We start from the raw sequence: 20,405 nt of genomic DNA, 5'->3' as shown, positions 1-20,405 counted from the left end.
AATGTTGAAGTTAAACAAAGCTTGCAAAGTTGTAAGCTTTCTTTCTCTCTGCTTGTTTTTGTTGGGATTTCAGGGTTGTCAATGTGGGGAAGTACGTGATTAAATAGCTGTAATAGTTTCCTGTGTGAACACTACTTCACACTTGGAAAGCATTTGTGTGATTTAACTTAGCCTGTTTCAGAAATCTTATAAAAAGAGCTGGTTTGGTTACCTGTTCTGTTTTAAATTCACGTCCTTTCTTCCTTATTTCACAACAGTTTTTCCAATTAGTGTGTGAGCCCTTAGTCTCGCATTGTCAGCATCCAGGCTTACTTTTGTTACAGATATTTGTAACTATGATTGTATGTATAAGAAGATTCTATGTGTACAAAATTTCTAGTGTATTTTGTTTCACTGAGCTTTTCTAGATAGCTGCCTTATTTATTTCAGCAGAGAGAGTTAGAATAGAGGGAGGGGTTCACTTACTGTATTTTAGTTTTGTAAATAATTAGTAAGTTCTTGCGGTAAATCAGCTATTAGAGTTGCTGTCCTCCTTCATGAGTGAAAGAGGAGAAGATCCCACCGTCTTTATTCAGAACTGTAGTGGCTAGAGTACTCTCCTGGGAAATCCCAAGTCCTTTATTAGATCTAGCCCAAAGCTGATCAGATAATAATCACTTTTCAGAAAACTCTGTTGATTTCTTCTGCCTTCCTTTCATTTTAATTCTTATTAGCTGAGTCACTCCTCAGTCTTTCCTTTATTTAGTCTGTGGTTGGACTTATAGATACTTTTTAGTGCTAAGTTAATGTTATTAATGATGATTTCATATGTTTATTCATCTCCCCTTGTACGATGACTCTCTTCAACAGACTTTATTGACCTCTTGAAGCAGTCACCCCAAAACTGTATCTTTTTGTTAATACTTAAACTAAAGGTACATCTTAGAACAAAGACAAAGTGAAGGTTGTAGGAAAAATCATAATGTAACGTGTTCTGAACCATGTGGAATTTATTAGTTTAGCATCCCTAACATTGTTCATACCTCATGTCTGGAGGTGTAGCATTTGACTGTGAATAATAGAGTGGTAAAAATGAAAGAGCTCTTGTGCAGAGAAAGGAGATGAGGATAGAAAGTGAAGACATAAATCAGTACTAATATATTTTGTCTGACAGCCTTCAGTTGTAGGCTGCATTCTCCTCTTCTGGGAATTTCCAGACATTTTCACCGTGCTTCTTCAAAGCCCTGTGTATCTCCAAAGGTGTTGAAAGGTGACTGCGTGCAGTTAGCAGCTTGAGGTCCCCTTGTGTTGCACTGTATGCTGCGCTCTTCCTTGAGCAACGCCTGCAGGAAACAAAGGTCCACAAAAAAGCCATTGATATGGAAATCTCACATAATGCCTTTAAGTGAGATGAGGCGTATCTATTCTTTAAGGGTGTTTGGGGGAAAAAAACCCTAATCAAGGAACATTTTGAGTGGATGAATTGTTCAAAGTGAAGAAGAACTTATATGTTTTTTATAGTGAGACTATTGATATTACTTCTTAAATATTAAAAAACCCTTTCTTAATAGGGACTCACAAATTATGATATAGTTCTGTTGTCACCTGATGAAAAATGAAGTTTATTTGTTAAAAGAGAGACTATAACTTTTCTTTCCTACACAGAAGCCATGCAGCTTTAACCTGTACTGGAGAAATTTGTATAATTCTGTTTTTTCATATATCATTGAGAGGTAGAGTTAACTTAAAATCTTTCCTTCTAGCTGAGAGTTAAGGGTCCTATATGTTGTTGAATTAGTCAAGTAGAATTTATATGGATAGTTTCAGGGGACATTTTCATTTTTCACTAAAAACTATTTGGATTTATATTTTAAAAAGCAACTCTTTTGCTGAAATTCATCAGCCATTTCTAACTAGAAGTTGACGAAACATCCTCTACACCAGTTCTTCTGGTTATGCAGTGATATGGCTGGATATCACATATGACTTATGGAACATTGTATCTGACTCATTTGGCTGAATCAGATTTTCTAACAAAAGCGTTATATCTGCAAAATTCTCCCCCACAACTGGTAGAAACTTCTGAGTATTGCTGTTTGAATTTCATGCATTTTGTTAGCTGAATCTCTTACCAACCTTCCTTTTGTTTAGTCTTGGGCATACTTTCAGCACTATGTTAATTTCTATTCCTAAGGACTCCAGCACAATACCTGCCTGTATTATATCTCTTTCTCAAAAAATACATGGAAACCTTCAGGCTCGAGTACCCCCTTCCTCTCTTCTGCTACTTGTGGAGTGTGCTGCGCTCAGCAGTTACGGTGGAAGAGTGTGAGAAGGCAGGCTTTCCTCAGACAGAACTATATGTTATTAGGTCTCAGACCATCCATTACTTCTTGGGTATTCCTGAACTGGTGGGCTCCCAGTCAGTATTGCCTTTCCTGGACAACACGATGCCTGTGATTTCTCAGCAAATCTAAAAGCACTTGCAACACTTTCCTAACTTAAGGTAAAAGCAAGGTGAGATTATTCTAGTACAGATGAAAAGCTTAATAGAGACAATCATCTTTTGGAGAGACATAGAAGCAGAAGTAGAGCTATAATTTATAGCTGCCTTTATGTTAGTGTAGCTCCAAGAGGTTCTCCCTCTCTGCTTCATCTAACTGAAAAAGCTGCCAGGAGACTTCATGCAGTGGGGATCCAGTCCTAAGATTATACCCTTGCAGGTTAGATACCTGCACTGGAGGGGATCTGTCACTGAGGAGAGAGTTTTGTCTGCAGAACCCTCTTGCTACTTGGCATTAATTTTCACAACTCAAATCCCTTCTGAGATTTTCCTGCTGTACATAGGTTCATGCTTAACCAGGTCTCCAGACTTTTCTGAGGGTTATTCACTGTTGCATTCTGTGTGGCTTTGAACATTTTTACCTCCAGTGCTGTCACTTGTCCAGACAATAGACAAAACTCTTTGCTGGATCTAAATACAAAACCTGACAGCTGGTGCGATGTTTTATTTGACCATAAACAAATCACTTAACCAGCAGTCTGAACAGAATTTTTTGTTCAGATAGCTGTGGGGAAGGTTTTTCTCAGCACGAAACCCTTAAAAATGTAGATACCGAGAGCTGCGCTTCATAGAAGAAAGAATGCTGTACACCTTGCAATTATACAAGAGAGACTAATGAATGCAGCTCATAAATAGCCCCTCATAGAGGTGACTATTGCAGTAACTGAAGAAAGATTGAGGGAGACGGCAGGAGTGATGCTGCAGCCTGAGTTAGTTGGTTAGGGTAGGGGTTATAGCAGTGATAGTCTATTTCCCTTCTCTTAAAACAAGAACCCCCAAACCCTAAATAAACAAAACCAAATAAACTACCCGCTTTCTTTTCTTTGTCCTTACTCACAAATATATATTCTTCTATGTAGACGAAAAAGGTATTTTTCCATGCAGTTCATTCTTCAAGATTAAGATCAAAAATGTATGCCTTTCTTTGAGTCCCTTGACTTGGTGGGAAGGCAGCTTTCTTTATTGAATAACTTTTTTTACTAGTGGACATATCTACAGGACAGAGTCTGTCTGTGCGGGTGCACAGAATGACACTGACAAATTATTTCAGTTGGTAATCACAAAGGAAATTTATATTCTTGGGCTTTTTATTATGACAATGTATGGATAGTAAAAATTAAAATCTTACGTGGTTTTTGGAATTTATTTCCATTTATTCAAACTTTTCTTACATTCAATTACTTTTTAATCCTGTTTGCCTTGCCAAGCAGGTCAAAAATCTTATGGTTCGTTATCCTTCACAGCTAGTACTGTCAGTGTCTTCTAAAACGCAAATGCCAATTCGTGCAAAAACAAATCTACTTATAACCATTTTTATTTATTTATTTGCTATATTCTAAATCTACAATATGGAATACATGACATTCTGCATAGTATAGTAATCCAGCTTCATACAGTATCCTTTAAAAGGTGGTCCAGGGAGGTACAGGTTTCCATCTAGTAGAATGAACCTGTCCAGAGCAGATTTATGGGTTTGTGTGCTTCTCAGTGGTATGTACCTGGTGCTGTCTGAAATCCTGAATGGGTACTGTGATACAGTAATAACTGGTCACAATGTGTGTCAACTAATGGAGCTGCTGTATACTGCACATTTGTGCACTGCAGCTCAGTTCTTAATGTACAATGTGGCTGCTGTAGTTTTGATTATTAATGTGGCATATTTCAATTTTGCATATAATGCGTTATCAGTACCAGCATTTCTTTCTCTGGGCATCTTTCAGATTGACCTTAGAGAACCCATTTTTAAAAACCTGTGCAACTTCTTTTGCACATTTACAATAAACTAAGGTATCAATCACCTTTTACACTGAGAGATGTATTATACACATCATTAATAGTCCAGCGGTGCCACATGTTGTAGACACGCAAGACACTGTAGTACATTCTGGCTGCGCTTAGGTCTTCTAAAGGGCAAACAGAGCATTCATGACAAAGGCATAACAGATCTTCTGCTGGTGTGAACACAAGATTTGGGACCTAGCTGCCAGGTCATCCATTTTTCAAGGCAAGAGTGGTCTGAGTAACTGTTCCTGAACACTTAGTAGTGCTGGGAGGTGAAGGTAGTGCCACACAAGAGTGGGGGTAATGCTGGACAGGCTGTAAGCACTTTGAGGCAGGAGCTGTCTTTCTGACCTGCGGATATGCCCCATCTGGGATAAGGACATCCTCTTCCATGAGTGAGACTACTGCTGTATCTGTAATAGCAACAAGCCTTCCTGATCCTTCCTAGGACCTGGGGAATCCCAGTGTTGTAGAAGTGTTTCTCTGGCTTCTGGGTTAGAAAAATGCCACCAGTTGCTGTCAAACTGGCATGTCTCACTTGTTTTTCAGGCCTAGGGGTATTTACATCCCTGATAGTTTCCTGGTAGCACAGTCAGCTAACATTCAAAGCTGGAATGAGTGGGGAGTAATTAGCCCCACTGAGTGCAGTACAAGGTTGTTAGCAACTCTACAGAGCAAAGACCTCTTTCCAAAAGGCTGATATTTAGATGACACCTGCTGATGGTGTCCCCACTCTTCAAGGATATTTTCCATGCACAGAACAAATGGTTCATGGATGTGCCACAGCACAGGGCTTAACATGCCATTCTGCTGAGAATAAGAGCTGCCTGTGGAGAAAGCATATCCCTTAGACTATGAACCCGTGTCATTAGAGAGTTTAGAGCCAAACCACAGAAGAGAAATTCCTTGAAAATGGCATCCCCAATTCAATTTTTTTTAGCTTGGCTCTGTCTCACACCTTAATCCCTGGCATTTGAGCAGGGGTGACTTTTGAATGCATGTTTACTCCATCTAAGAGAGGTATTCGGAACTTTACTGGACAGAGCCCTTAGCAGACTGCTGTCACCTTGGAGTTGGCCCTGCTGTGGGTCAGATAAGTGGCAGCCGTAAGTGCCTTCCAACCTATATCATCCTATGATTCCGTGTTGCTACATTCTGTCTGCAAGAGTTACAGCCATACACTTCAAAACCAACTTGAAAATATTTTCAAATAAGCATTACTTCTTACTCTTCCAGATACCCTCAGTTTTTTCAAGCAGCAGCAGCATTGGAGGGAGAGATGGGAACAAAATCATATGGCTGTCAGAAAGGTTTCTCGGCGCTCTGTCAGCAAGGAGCGATGGGTGGAGACGCTTGTGGTTGCAGACAGTAAGATGGTTGAATATCATGGAAGTGACCATGTGGAATCATATATCCTCACTATAATGAATATGGTATGTACAATATTTCCTTTTTTTAGATAGAAGAACGAAGCAAATTTTAACTTTATTATGTTACTGATCACCTTGAAACAAGTCTGTAAGATTGTTCACTGAAAGAAATGTAGTATCATTTGTATATATTCATTGAAACTCTGTATTTTAAAGCATTTTTTTACCTTATATTTTGCATAGGTGTAATTTTTCTCTGCATTTTAAGTGAGCGAAGTTTCATAGCTATAAATGCTAGCGCTAATTTTCTTTCCACTGAAATTTCCTGTCTCCTCTGGAACCTGTTGCTCGTTGGTGAGGTTAGTAGCTACAGCAACAGAGAAATTCTGCAGCTTTAAGCATATGGATTCTTTCCCATGTCTGTGAATGAGAAAGGAGCCCTTTGGAAATTGTAGTATCTTAGCAAGAGCTAAAATATCAGTGTGTTACTGTTTTGGTCATAAATCCAAACAGCACCTTAGAAGCTGTTATGGAGAAAGTTAACTCTATCCCAGTTAAAACGAGTACAACTGGTTTTCCAGATAAGTATCCTGCCTATAATACAAAGTCCTTGTTGAAAAAAAACTAATTTAACTTTCAGTGTTTTTCTGTGTGGCAAGTTTTAAAATGTAAGCTGACCTGGCAACAGCAATAGCATTTCATGAAACTGCCTACAGATGAGTCTTCTGTTATTATCTGTATCATAGTAGATATTGACCTTGGGGAGTCTATTGAGGATGTCTTCTACGTCGTTATCATGGTATGTGTGTGTAATATATGTGATATTAATCACAGTGTAATTCTAGCCATGGTAACTGATCTGTCCCTTATGTTTGTACAGTATGTTCCCAACTGCACCCCAAGCAGTCTGATTAGCTGTAAGCCTGATTAAACAGACACAAAGCTGATTTGAGCACATGAGTTTTTGTCCACACAGGGAAAATATGTGGAATAAAACCTTTGTCATAATCAGATTCAGGAACAAATAAGTCTTAACATTTTCTCTGTGGTCTGTAGCTGAGATACTAGGGTAACTCACAATGGTTCAGTTTTCAGTCTAACACCTTGAAAAAGACCCATATTGAAATCAAGCCTTTGTAAACACAATTTCCACTTCATTTCAGTAATTTCTCCTTTAACCGTCTTCTCCAAAACAGTTTTGACCCAAACACAATCCATTTTGTCCATTGACATTTAACTTGTGATATATGGCATAGCTCACATATATATATAGGTTATGACTATCTGTTCCTATTCCCTTTCCTCCTGTCTAATTCAGCATTGTCATGATGTTTATGACATTTTATTTGAGTAAAATTTTTGCTGAGTTCAGTTCTTGCTCTTTTTTTAATGTGGATTTATTTAAAGGTATTAATTATCTTTGGTTTTGTTCTTATGATCCTTCTCTGTGCTGTGAAAACACAAGAGTATCCATCATTTAGCTGTTTTCTCTTTATCTAGTACTGGCTAATTTTTGCTTTGTTGTGGCAGAAGCTGATTCCTATCAAATCAAAACAGGACTATTTGATATGCTGATTTTTTTGCACACTGAGTGGACTTCTCCATCACGTTTAGGTGACTCTAGCTGTTGTGCTCTTTTCTGCTAGTGTTTGTTAAGCACACTGAAGTGCTTTAAAGGGAAATGGACATAAAATTATCTTGTGAATGTGTTAGCTCTTTGGCTTAGTAACTTTTGACAAGAGCTGCCATTTGCAGCAGTTCTAACATTAGTTGCATTTCAGTAAACTTTCAGTGAAGTGCATTGAGGATTTAAAAAATAAAACAACACCCCGACCTCACACCCCAAGGTGAACAGTGTGCTTGAAGTAAATGTTGTATTTTCTCTCTCAAGTCCTGTTCTGCTATAGAGGAATCAGTTAATCTCATACCTCCTGGCTCTGGCACAGGTCACAGGGCTGTTCCACGATCCAAGCATTGGCAATGCAATTCACATTGTGCTGGTCCGGCTCATCCTCTTTGAGGAGGAGGAGGTAAGGTTTTTATCTTCCTCAAAATGTCACTTATAAACCTGGGAGTCCAATGCACTGAGTCATAATTATGGAGAGGAGGGTCTATTTGCTTAATATAGTGTGTTCATTCTACTCTTCTGTTAATCTTTGGCATGTCTGTTTTTACAATAAATGCTGTCCTGGATAGCAAAGTATTTAGCTGCTAACTTCAGGTATTTCTGCATAAAATTGCTACGGAAAATGTAATTAAAGCAGGCAAATTAGGAAAGCAGAAATGCAGTCTCCCCAGTTTCAAAAGAACATGGGATGCCAAGGAAGACTAGATGAGAAATAGAAATTAATGTGTGCATCATCATTCAGAATCTAATTACCTAGCATTACCTGTAATGTATTATAAAATATAATGCTAGAGTATTTGCAGATCTCTGAAGAGGTAAATCTGTTATTGTTCAGCTCAAACACTCATTTTTCTTTTTAGATCTCTTTTGAAAAAAAATTAAAAGGACTAATCAGATGCTGATTGCTGTAAACTAGCTGTATATTGGTAATTTCCAATGTCTGTCATTCACATGTTGCTACATGCTTAAATACATGCTGATTTTCATCATTTTATAGTTATTTTTAAAACACTGTGCAAGACATAGCTTACTCTGGCTGCAGAAACACATTAAGGAGATTTTCTTGGTGGGTTGTGATTTATGACCACAAGCCAGATAATCCCGGTGTTAATTAAGGCAGTGAACCAAGCCATGGGGCCAGGCTATGTCTTCTGAAATAACTATTAGGATAGAGTCTATCCTAACAGTCCTCAGTGTAAGAATATGCAGGGCAGAAACTGTCGTTTGCATCTTAACAGGACCATCAGGACCTGAAGTCCATGGTGACCTCCAGTTAAGTTTACTTACTAGATTTCTGTAGCTGTTTGGATAATAAACCATGGATTCCTGTTCAGTTGAACAAGGCAATGTTGGAAGCAACAGTGTTGGGTATCTTTCAAAATGTGATTTTAAGTTACCCAGCAATTACTATCTGGTAACAATGTTATTTACATGCTTTGCAAAAAGCATTACTTAAATAGGGTAAACTGAGACAAGAAATGACTAAAGTATGTTGGTTTTGAATGAATTTATTTTGCATACTTTATTTCAGAAGAAATTTGGTAACTTGCATGTATACTGTGTAATAATAAGATGAGGAAGAAACATCTATGACTGCATTGTTTCTCTTTGGAAAATACTGTGAATATTGTGAAAGAAAGACAACCTTAGAAACATAGTTGTTGCCTGAGCACGACAGTGTTCACCTAACATTGAGTGATGAACTTGAGCATGAAATCCCACACTGAATAGTCTTTATCTTCTCTATAGAGGAGAACTTGCTTTCAAGAGAATATAAAATGTTCTTCATTTCAGTGTTGGATCTTATGACGCTCACTTACCAAAAAACATGTAAATTTCTGCATTTAATTTTTCCTTTAGCTGCACACTTACAAAAATGTCAACATTTTAATATGTTAGATAAATGTATGTCATTTCTGCTAATGATGGCTGTAACTTTAGGCAAAAGCATAATCAATTACATTTCAAAGATTACCCAGCTTCACATCTAACATCAGTAACATGTTATTGTAATACAATATGGTCTTACAGTAATATTTTCCTTCATTTCCTGTTAGCAAGGCTTGAAGATAGTTCACCATGCTGATAAGACACTAGCCAGCTTCTGCAAATGGCAGAAGAGTGTCAATCCCAAGAGTGACGTCAACCCTACACACCACGATGTGGCTGTCCTTCTGACTAGGTATGACATCAGTTCAGTAGCTGTGACTGTTGTTTAGATGCTGGGTTTTGGTGATGGTATTTTTTTTTTAAGCTCATGCCATCATTTAGTTCATCCTGCGTAGAACTCAGTAAAATGGTCTGATAAAGACATGCTGTTCTTGAAACACAGTGTTAATGCAAAAATAACCTAGTGTGAGCGTGTCTGACACTCATACAGGCAGAGAATATGAGCTACATTATAAAAACCTGTGGTTAAAGTTAGACCTGCTGTACCTTTTAAAGGGATTGTTTTTCATTCGTTTTCAAAGTACACATACCACTTTATGTATGCATGTGGGTGTTTTATTAAACATGCGTCTTAGTCAGGAAATTGAGATCTGTATGTCCCAAGAGCTTAGCAATTTGCAGAGCTCGGGTCATTTTCCCCACTTGATCACCTCTCATTTCATGCTCAATCACTCCTCTATTCTTCTTTGAGGCAATATACCAAAACAAAGTAGCATGTAGATGAACAACTACATAGTGACAAACCCTAAAGTAATATACAGGTGCAGCTCAGAATGGAAGAGTATTTTGCGAACAGTGCTTTAGAGTGTATGATTTTTAAATATTATCTCTGTATTTAAGGAGACACAATTTTTTTTTTTACACATGAACAAAGGAGGCACATAAAACTTAAAGCTGATGTCTGAAGTTACACAGGAAGTTTGTGACAGGGCATGAAACAGAACTTCTACAGCGCCGTTAAAATGGATCCAATCTACACACAGCTGAGAGAAAAGGCTGGGTCTAAGGTCTGCAAAAAAAAAATCCTAAGTTAAAGTCTGTCAGGCAAAAAAAAACCAAACAACACAAAAAAACCCCTCAAGAGGTGCAGTAAAGAAGACAGTCAACAAATTTTAAAATAAGAATGAGAAAAAGAAGTCTCACAATGGCGCACGGTTTACCTCTCCAAATAAACAGGCTTCAAACAGTTCACTTGAATGAAGCTGAGGTGTGGTGAGTTTAATAAACCATACCTCAACACATTGTCAAAGGTGGAGGTTTTAGAAGTTTTTCTTATGTGAGTTGACAATAAACATACATATTTAAGCACTACAGCAACATAAATATTGGCTACAGATTATAGCAGTATAATATGATAGTAGCAAAATAAGTGCATGTTGTTGTATATATGTTTGTAAAAATGTTGACACTGCTTTACTTAAAATGAAAACTAGCACTGATACATTGTAAGATGTATATGTCACCCAATGTAAGTGATACTCTACAGTTGGCTTTAAGCTCTTTTAATGGCAGATGTCTTTTGTGATTCTAGAAAGGACATTTGTGCTGGCATGAATCGTCCATGTGAAACCTTAGGTTTGTCTCATCTGTCAGGCATGTGTCAACCTCACAGAAGCTGTAACATCAATGAAGATTCTGGCCTTCCGTTGGCTTTCACTATTGCTCATGAACTTGGACACAGGTATAGTTGAAAGTGAAGGGGGGACCTAGCTGAGTTTAATTTATTATTTGTATGTTAATACTCAAATTGCCAGACAGAAGCAAAACAGAGTGAGTTAATGTCTCTATTATTAAAATCAAAACTGAGGGGTTGTTTTCTAAGCAAAGGAATAAGGAAGAGATTCTTAAGTCTTTGATCTTTGTTTATATTTACAACTATTCGGACTACCCTTTTTAACCGTCTGTTAGGGCAGTACATCAGGATGAAATAATTAAGCTACAAAGAAACATCAGTTAATCATGCTAATTTTTCCAAACATATCCCAAGCTGAATTACTATGCAGTTACTTTAGTTGATCTCCAAATCAATCCGAACCATTTACATAAAACATACCTGTTTCATTATATCAAGGTATTTCAATATTGCAGACTAGCTAGAAACCATTTTTAATTCAAGCAGTCAAATTTCACGGACATATCGTATCTTTGTTCTCCTTTCTGACAAAGAAATAAAGTCACTTTTTGGCATTTCTTAAAAACTGGTAAGTTCTGTATATCAATATTGCTGTTGTGGACACACTTAGGTCAACTAAATTTCCTAGGCATTTAGTTTTGGACACAGATAGACTTTTTTTATGATTGAGTATTTTTGCTTGAAACTAGATAAATCAGTATTTCTGATTTCTAAGGCTGTTTTGGCTGGTTAGTTGGTTTATTAAACTCACCTGAAAGAATTCTAATTTTTGAATCGGTTTTGACACTGAGCTGTTTTCCCCAGGGTAGAGACCTGTCTCATGCATACTCTGGTTTGACTATGACACCTCCACTTTTCAGCTGGACCATGTTGCTTGGCTAGGTGACATGTTCACTGATGTATCTACAATGACATTACTTTCATTATGCATCCAGCCACCAGTCAGGATGAAGTCTGTGTTTCCTGATGGGATATAATAATAGTAATCTGATACAAAGATTACTCAAGTATTGATCCTATCACCCATTAATTGACCTTTCTTTATTCAACCCCTCAGTTGCTAGAAAAGAGATAGTAAAAGTAAATAATGTTGAAATCATTATAATTGGATCTGGTTGCTTTTGGTTTAGTTACTTGTTTCCCACAACCTCTTGCTGACAGGGACCTTTTTATCATTAACACTAGTTGTCAGAAGACATTTCTTCCCCATAGAGCTGTGTGTGGCCTTCTCCTGGCCTAGCCAGGGTGGCTGGTAACTCACTGTCCTTTCCATGCTGTGAGGCTGAGTACTGCTGTACTTGCCTTTGCAGGAGTGGTGGAGGGCCTTACATGTAAGAATTGTCTCCACAAAGAAAATTGAATATTCTAGGGTTTGTTGTTAACATGAAGCCATCCTTCCTTCATGCCAGGTTAGACTACATATATTAAAAAGTTCAAATATGGACAATAAAAGTCTGTAAGAACAGCTGAACAAAAAATAGGTGCACCCATTCCTTAGATGGATGCCGAAAGTCAACTCTCTCCCATACTGTCCCTCTAGACGTTCACCATCTCCTGTGTCAACAGACCCGGTTCCTGGAAAAGAACCTGTCAGTAAGGGGACACACTTGCTTTTATACCTCAGACCTGTTACTGAAGTTGATTCAGACTGAAATCACGCCCTGCTTTTTGGAGCATTTGAGTCATGGTACAATTACATTTTCCAGAAATAAAGTCTTACATGCTTTGAACTCACGTTGTCTGATCAGTGACTGAAGTACATCCTGAGTCAGTTTTCACTGCTTTTTCATGCAAGGGCTTACACACCTTCAGTTGTTAACAATGTAGGTGTCAACATCTTCATATATCAATATCTTTATATATTATTATTTCAGACAGTCTCCTTCACAATGAGACGACATGGAGGTCTGCATGTTTAATCAGCTGAATCCCATCCAAAGTTCTTAACATTTATGACTTTTACAAGTTGTTGAATAAAGAAATCACTTAATAAGTCAGAGAAGCTGGAGAGAACCATGGTGGGGAGACCTGCCGTGGAGGGGAGGTCTGTTTGTAAGGCACAGTTTGAGAAAGCTAAATAGGAAGAAGGAGTGGAGGTTGGAGGCTAATCCACTGAATCTTCAGTAATTTAGGAAACAGTATCTCTGTGTCAAAAGCTATTTAAAAAGAAACAAGCAATAGAGATGTGATTATAAGACAGTGTAAGACAGAGTATAACAAAGCCTGATCTCTGTTAAAGTGGTACAAGTCTGAAATAACTGGGATCCAAGAGCTAGGAAGCTCTTAGCTTTAGCAGCTTTGGCATAACTGAGGTTTAAACTGTGACTCCCGACCCAGCTGTGCAATGGTGTTTTCGCTCCTTTAAAAATAGACCTGAATATAGTGTCTCTGACAGTCTGTTCTTTATTTTGTACCGGACAATATTGCTGTGCATAACAGACATGTTTGAAAGCCTGTTGGGAGTGTAGATTTTTTGTAGGCTTTGGGTCAGATCTTCTACGGTTGGCCTTGATGATCTTTGAGGTCTCTTCCAACCATAATGTTTCTATGATTCTATATTTTTTTTTAGCAAAAGCTATCTACAGCCCACCAGGGGAAGAAGCAACCTTACTGTCTTTTTAAGCACAGTGTGGAACTCACAGATAGGTCTTGTGGTACAACCAGTCAACTGGAATTATTAGATGCTGTTTTTTATCTCCAGTTTTGGTATCCAGCATGATGGAAAAGAGAATGACTGTGAGCCTGTTGGAAAGCGCCCATATATTATGTCCCGACAGTTGCAGTATGATCCTACTCCACTCACCTGGTCGCAGTGCAGCAAGGAATACATCACACGTTTCCTAGAGTGAGTAATCAGGTTGTAGCATTTCCCTAAAATGAGTACAACTGTGTATGAGATGTTTATGTGGCGTTTAAAGTAAATCCTGCGTTATTACATTACTAGATGTAGGTTTTTATAGTGTGCTTGAGTTAATTCCCATGGAGGACATACCCCGAGCTTATTGCTCACGTAGTATTTGGGAAAAGCTCCATTATATTCTTGCTTTCTGGAAGTGAACTGAAGTCTTGTCGTATCAGCTCAGATTTGGTGCAACCTGCAGCTTTTTGCAGTTATCAAGAAGAAAAAAGCCTTTCCATCAAGGACTCTGATGGAACATCATAAACATTGCCTTTGGCCACAATGACATGTGCTTGACTTCAATGACTTGCTCAAATTTGTTGTGGTCTTTTTAATAGCAGCGATATGGTATAACTTTAAGTGGAGGCTGTGGTGTGCTCTAAAGCTACTCTGCAAGCGATAATGACCTTATAATATTTCCACTTTGACAAGCTGTATTTTGCCTTTGTAACCCTCCCTAACTAGATGGAGTGCTGTTTGTTAGCAGCACTTCAGCATATCTTAGCTGGAATCTGGATTTACTTTACAAAGGCCATATAAAAAGTTACTGTTAAGAACTGGATATTGAAAGTCTGTATGGAAGTTTCAAAAAGGTGTGGTTGTGGGTGTTTAATATGCACTTTTTGTCTTCTAGCCGCGGGTGGGGATTCTGTCTGGATGATATCCCCCAAAAAGAAGTTTTGAAGTCCCCAGTCATTGCTCCTGGGGTGATTTATGATGTGCATCACCAGTGCCAGCTCCAGTATGGTTCTAATGCTACTTTCTGTGAAGATGTGGACATAAGTGCTGTATGTTTTTCTCCATTCTCCTAATAAGAACTTAAGCTTCTTGAACGGTGTGGAAGGACTATCAGTGCACCTCAGTTGATAACTGCAAATTCAACATGTTTAAGTCTCAATAGGCCAGATGTGCTGTGCAGGCATTGCCTAACACTGTTTTGATTCCACTCTTCAGAGTCTGGAAGTGAGTTGTTGCACTCTTTGCCTTGTATTTTGCAAGACCTTTACTGGATCTGGCCCCATATCTATTGTTAAATGCCTGTTCTTCAGCACTGGAGTCATTTTGGTTTTAAACTTATAATTATGATCTTAGGTAAATTACCAATGCAGCTTAAATCCCATTTCAATAATCAACATGCTTCAAGCTTACAGCTTTCAACTGACCAAATCCTTCTGGGAACAAGTCTTCAGTTCCAGCAGGAGTTTTCTGAAGAAAACCTCCCATATGTCCTGATTTTTCACATGATGGTCTAACTAATTAAAAGACATTTCAGTCCATGTACCTTGAATAATCTTTGTTTTCCCATCAACCACGAGATTTTTATGTGGAAATATGTAATTTACAAAGTATCCTGGGGTTTGTCTTACAGCACAGCAAAACAGTGTTGTGTGGAGATGCAAGGAGCAGTATAGTCACAGCAGCACAACTCGCTACAAGAGCTAGGAGCCACTGCGGAATAACAGGTTATATTAGCTAAGGTGCAATGGTATGGTATTTTAACTGTACCTAACATGTTCAGAGCTATTTGACTCCGTGCAGCATTTTTCTACATAGAACAGTTCAGAAACAATGGTTTCAAGTGCTAGTCTACCTGAGCGATCACTAATTTTTCCTGTGTTTTGGGCAGCAATATGCAGCAAACATTGGAGACGGCATACAGCTTGCTGCCCCTGTTAAACAGGACTGTGGCAGAAGTGGCATTATGGCTATCAGCAGTGCTGGAGTGTTTTTTAGTGGAGGTGTTGTGCACAGCTGTGGATTGGGGACTGCTGATGTTGACTGCTTATTCCATTCAGATAATTACATGTATCCTCATCTGCCCTTCTGTTGGGGAGATTATTCCTGATTAATCTTCTCAGCCTTAATAGATAACATGATTACCAATGTTGAACTGCAACTACTGAATCTGAAGCAAGTACTGAAAGATTGCTTTCATTACCTGCTGTTCCAGTTTCCTCAGTTACTGTAATTTGTCTGTTGGTACAGACAGAATATTGAAGTGTAATTTTGCAGTATTGTTTCATTCTATCTCTCCTTGAATTTGAACCTAGGAGGCCTTTACATTCGACAACTCCTGATTAGCCAATTTTACAGCTAGACGTATGTCAGAAAATTAATTGCTGTCATCTCATTTTGCATTTTACTGGAAGGTCTTTGTGCAGATAGCTGCACTGGCAAGGAAGGGGATTGTGAATAGTATAGTCTGCCTGGCACATTGAATGATTGGTGTATTTTGTCTAAGAGGTCTGACTGTTCTTTGCCTTTCCACTATTTACTTAACACTCGCTCACTGACCAGGCCACATTTATTCTGTAACTTTTAACATCTGACTGAATTCAATCCACAGATTCTTTCTGAGAGAAGAATCTGTATTTTGCTGAAGATGCACCAGGGTTTAGTGATTACACTTAGCAAATACTGAGGTTTAGAATTCAGATAGTGGTTTCTGTGGACCATTTAGGTAGTAAGTTTAAGCATTTTGTGAAGTACATAAATATTGTCCCCCTAATAGGGAAAAGGAAAGCAAAATACAGATTAGAGGAAGGAATTTTCCAAGTGGTAGGTAGATCCATAGCTTCCTATAGTACAGGCTGTAGGAGGTCAGAATCCTTATCTTATTGCCCTCTCTTTATCTCCAGAACTTCCACTGACTTCAGTGAAACTGGTTTTTTTTGGACTCAGCTTTCTTTAAGGCACAGGCCCTGATTTCATAGATTGGGTGAAAAGCCTATACTGTATTGCTGAAGGTAAAAATCACTTGCCTTGCAGTGAGTCCATGGTAAAGTAATCAATTTCTGGCTGTTACCTCCAAAAGCAGATAGTAAACAGTGCTTTTTCTTGTACTGTTATTATTCCAGTATTCTTAGAGGTGGAAAAAAGCTCTGGTACATGGAGATCAATATGGAAAAATTCTTGCAAAGCTGAAGAATTTCCGCCGTGAACTCTTGATTTTGAAATCTATGAGTGCACGTCGTAAAAATGTAACTGTCAGTGGAAAGCTGTGTTTGATTTCTGTGCCTTTCTGTAATATCTGAAGTTTTTTTTGGAATGCACTTTATACACTAAAAAGCACAAAACTTATTCTATATGCAGAAGTTAAAATAAAGGATGGATTTCATAATGAAAGAAAATTCATCAACCAGAACACTTGGGTAGCTCTGCCTTAAGAACCTGACAATGACGGCTTCACAAAGAGTTGCTAAGTAATGCTACTCTTGAACTATAAATAGGAACTGCAAAACAACCTTTGACTTCCATACATTGCAGCTAAATGAGCTGAGATGCAATGCCCCAGACATTGTATTCCAACTGGAGGTTTGAAGTGCTTTCAGATGTTCTGTACTTTCAACTTTCTTTATGGTGTTCTAGATGAAAACCAAAGTGAACACACAATGCAGAAAGTAAATAAAAGGCAACTCTTTCAAAACAGGCTGTGCCCAAACCTAGCTATTTTAAATAGAAGCAGGTCAGAAACCAACAGCCAAGTTTTGCATTTCAAACTTGGCCAAATTTTGCTGCTGGCTCATTGGGGCTGGATTTTTGCAAGTGCCCAGTTTCTGTGTTGGCTCCCAAACCTGCCATGTTGGTTGCTCTGAGGATCCCAGTGGGAGCTGCTAGTGGGATCCTTCTTATCAGCTCCTTTCTCTGATGACACTTACAGCTGTCCCTGCTTCACAGGTAGATGCTGCCAGCTCAGTTCCCTCTCCCAGTGCTGAACTCTGCAGTTCAAACAGCCTCAGCCAAGACCTGGCCCAGAGCCCCTGGGCTTTTGCTTCTGCTCTTCCAGTTGGGAGTGCACAGCCTCTCTGATGCCCCTGGTTTTTCTTTGAAGTGGTCTTCCACACACAGCCCTGCTCATTCAGGAGTTCCCAAGCATGCAGGGCTCCTGTGTGTCAACCAAAAGAGAAGCTGATGTTCATGTGAACTGGGGAGGGGGGAATAGCCCTTGATGTCTGTCCTCACTCTCTAGTGAATAATTCTGAATGAGCGAAGAAGACTTGTTATAAGGTAGCTGTAATGTTTCTTGCCCTGCTAGCTTTGTTGACTCTCAGGAGTTTCTTTCCCTTTTGTGGAGTTGACCACTGCACGTGGAGCAGCAGCTGAAATGCTGTACTTTACTGGCAATGCACTGCATTAAACTGGTACCAGTTTCTGAGTAACTTAAGATGCAAGCATTCACTAACCAGAGCCCTTAACTCTACCCAGCCTAGTGGGCTTTTTTCTCTGCCAGCTAGCCTAGACTGCTTCTTTTAGATCATTCCCTTGCTGTCTGCTTGGCTTATGTTTTAAGAGACCTGTGTTTTAATCTCTTTTTCCTCATCCAGGTGGTACTTGGAGACAGGATGTTGTTTTTACTTACCTGGCTGGCTTCTCTAACCTTCTTTGATTTCACTGTGTATATTCAGGCAGACAGCAATACAAAATTGAACATTGTATTCGTTAGTACTCATCAAATGAAAATAATACAAAGTCTGTTCACCTTTGCTATAAACAGTAGTGCCCAGACTTTGTAAACTATTTTTTCTGTGTGTAGCTGGAAGCTGCGCAGCTAATGAGCAGAATATTTGAACTTACCTAGTTCAGGTAATTCACTTGATAGAGAGTATTCACCATTTTCTATTTGTCAAATAGTCCTTCCTTGTACACTAATAAAGAGTACCTAAATTTGGACCCTTGGTGGGTCTTGTGTAAAACTCTGAACATTGGCTTGTGCAAATACAGTCCTTACAAGGCTTTGTAAATGGATGTGCAAAACTGTGGGAGACTTTTGAAAATCTTGGCCATAGCAGTTCAGCACTGCTTCAGACTGCTAAAGTTTTCCTTCTTTTCCAGAACCTTTGCCAAACACTCTGGTGCTCAGTGAAAGGCTCCTGTCGCTCCAAACTGGATGCACCTGCGGATGGAACTCGGTGCGGAGAAAACAAGGTGACTGTGAGCCACACTGCCTGCAAACTGGACTGCCTACAAAAGGGCAGCGGAGGAACCATGAGTATCTCTGTCATTGTTTAGCATGAAGGAGGGGCATCCTATGACATCTCCATTTACATTTCCACTTAAGTTTTTGACCTTCAGGGACTGAAATAACAAATAATTCACAATAACATTTTTCTGTGATAATGATCTCAAGCTGTTTGTCCTTTCTGTTCTCTCTTCAGTGGTGCTTCTCTGGTGAGTGCATTACAGTAGGCAAGACTCCCGAAGCAGTCCATGGTGGGTGGGGCGTTTGGTCGTCCTGGTCCCATTGCACAAGGACGTGTGGGGCAGGAGTTCAGAGTGCAGAGAGGCCATGCGATAACCCAGAGTAAGCTGAGTGCATAACCTTTTCTTACCTTTTTTTCAAGATCTTTGAGGTACTTATGAGGTTGGAAACTCTTTTGTATGAGACTCTTATCAGCAGATGCAACAGCAAGACAGACACTGAACATGTCTCCTTCCCGGTTAACCATACCTGTATGAAATTCAGTTGGCTCACCTTTTACAATCATCATCCTGTTCTTTAACCCTTACCCTCCATGGAGCATATTTCTACACAAAATGAAAAAAAAATCCTGTTATTTAGCATTCAGGCTTTGCGGTAATAATAGAAATGTTGCTTTAATAATACTGCCATGAATAAATAAATGTCCTCAAACACCGAGTGAGAACAGTAACTAGCAATCTGTTTGTGAGGGAAATCAAGGACTCACCTTTTGTGTTTTGTTCTAGTCATCAGCTTTGATTGAGCTTCAGACGCATGAGTTGACAGATACAGAATACGAAAGGCACGATTTTCTAATAGATATCTGAGTTCATGAAGACCTTAGCTGTCATTTTCAGAAATCACTAAGAGTGTGCCTAACAGCAGAAATCACTTTTCTGGAAGAACTGTCAAACATTCTGGAAAATACAGTATTTTAGGGGAGTTCATTTGATAAGGTAATTTGTTGTGAGCTCAGCCAGGCAAGGTACCAAGCACTTCTTTGGGATACAGGGTTTGTCTAGATCTCTGCGCTCCATACTGACATGTTTGGGTACTTGAACATGTGAAGGATATCTCTATCCTCTCAAGGATTCCGGTTTACCTTGTTATCACATTGGAACCTGAAAGACATTGCTCTTTTAAAAGTATTTTTTACCCAGAATCTCATGTCCCAATCTCAATGTTCCTTTTCTAGACCACAATTTGGAGGAGACTACTGCACTGGAGAAAGGAAACGCTATCGCATGTGTAACATTAGCCCCTGTCGCAAAGACTTACCAACCTTTCGTCAGATGCAGTGCAGTGAATTTGATACAGTTCCCTACCAGAATGAATTCTACCACTGGATTCCTGTTTATAACACAGGTAAGAATCTACAAATTTTTTAATATCTTAAAAGTCAAATTTACAGACCTATGAGAAACCTCTATGAGAGCGAGAAGTCACTGAATTATAAGTCTTTTAATTAGTTAGAGAGAAAAATCTGGTGTGCCTCCATATGCGTGTGCCTCCATATGCAGGTGTGCCTTTTGTGTATACACAAGGGCAGCGGTTCTCTACACATAGATGTTTCTGCAAAGCTGGGAGTGTAACTAGCCCGGTTCCTGGAACAGTACTGCACTAAGAAAAGCTGTTGAAGTCA

The 20,405-nt window shown here is 39.0% G+C and overlaps 1 protein-coding gene across 1 annotated transcript in view; it reads left to right on the top strand.

Moving 5' to 3' along the window:
- The window catches only part of LOC104158026, a gene marked incomplete at its 3' end in the record, with an annotated part of 22,998 nt that extends 2,870 nt beyond the window's left edge, over positions 1-20,128 (top strand). The window contains exons 3-10 of the mRNA XM_009695587.1: positions 5,561-5,757; positions 7,602-7,724; positions 9,379-9,503; positions 10,803-10,952; positions 13,606-13,749; positions 14,438-14,591; positions 18,637-18,713; positions 19,959-20,128. Of these exons, the coding sequence (XP_009693889.1) occupies positions 5,561-5,757; positions 7,602-7,724; positions 9,379-9,503; positions 10,803-10,952; positions 13,606-13,749; positions 14,438-14,591; positions 18,637-18,713; positions 19,959-20,128 (1,140 nt within the window). The remainder of the gene's footprint in view (positions 1-5,560; positions 5,758-7,601; positions 7,725-9,378; positions 9,504-10,802; positions 10,953-13,605; positions 13,750-14,437; positions 14,592-18,636; positions 18,714-19,958) is intronic.
- Between the last annotated feature and the right edge of the window lie 277 nt (positions 20,129-20,405).

This window comes from Cariama cristata, unplaced genomic scaffold, assembly GCF_000690535.1.
Source record: "Cariama cristata isolate BGI_N322 unplaced genomic scaffold, ASM69053v1 scaffold8492, whole genome shotgun sequence".
Classification (NCBI taxonomy): Eukaryota; Metazoa; Chordata; class Aves; order Cariamiformes; family Cariamidae; genus Cariama; species Cariama cristata.
The sequence above is the reverse complement of the archived record's forward strand: the minus strand, read 5'-3'. Positions and strand labels throughout refer to the sequence as shown.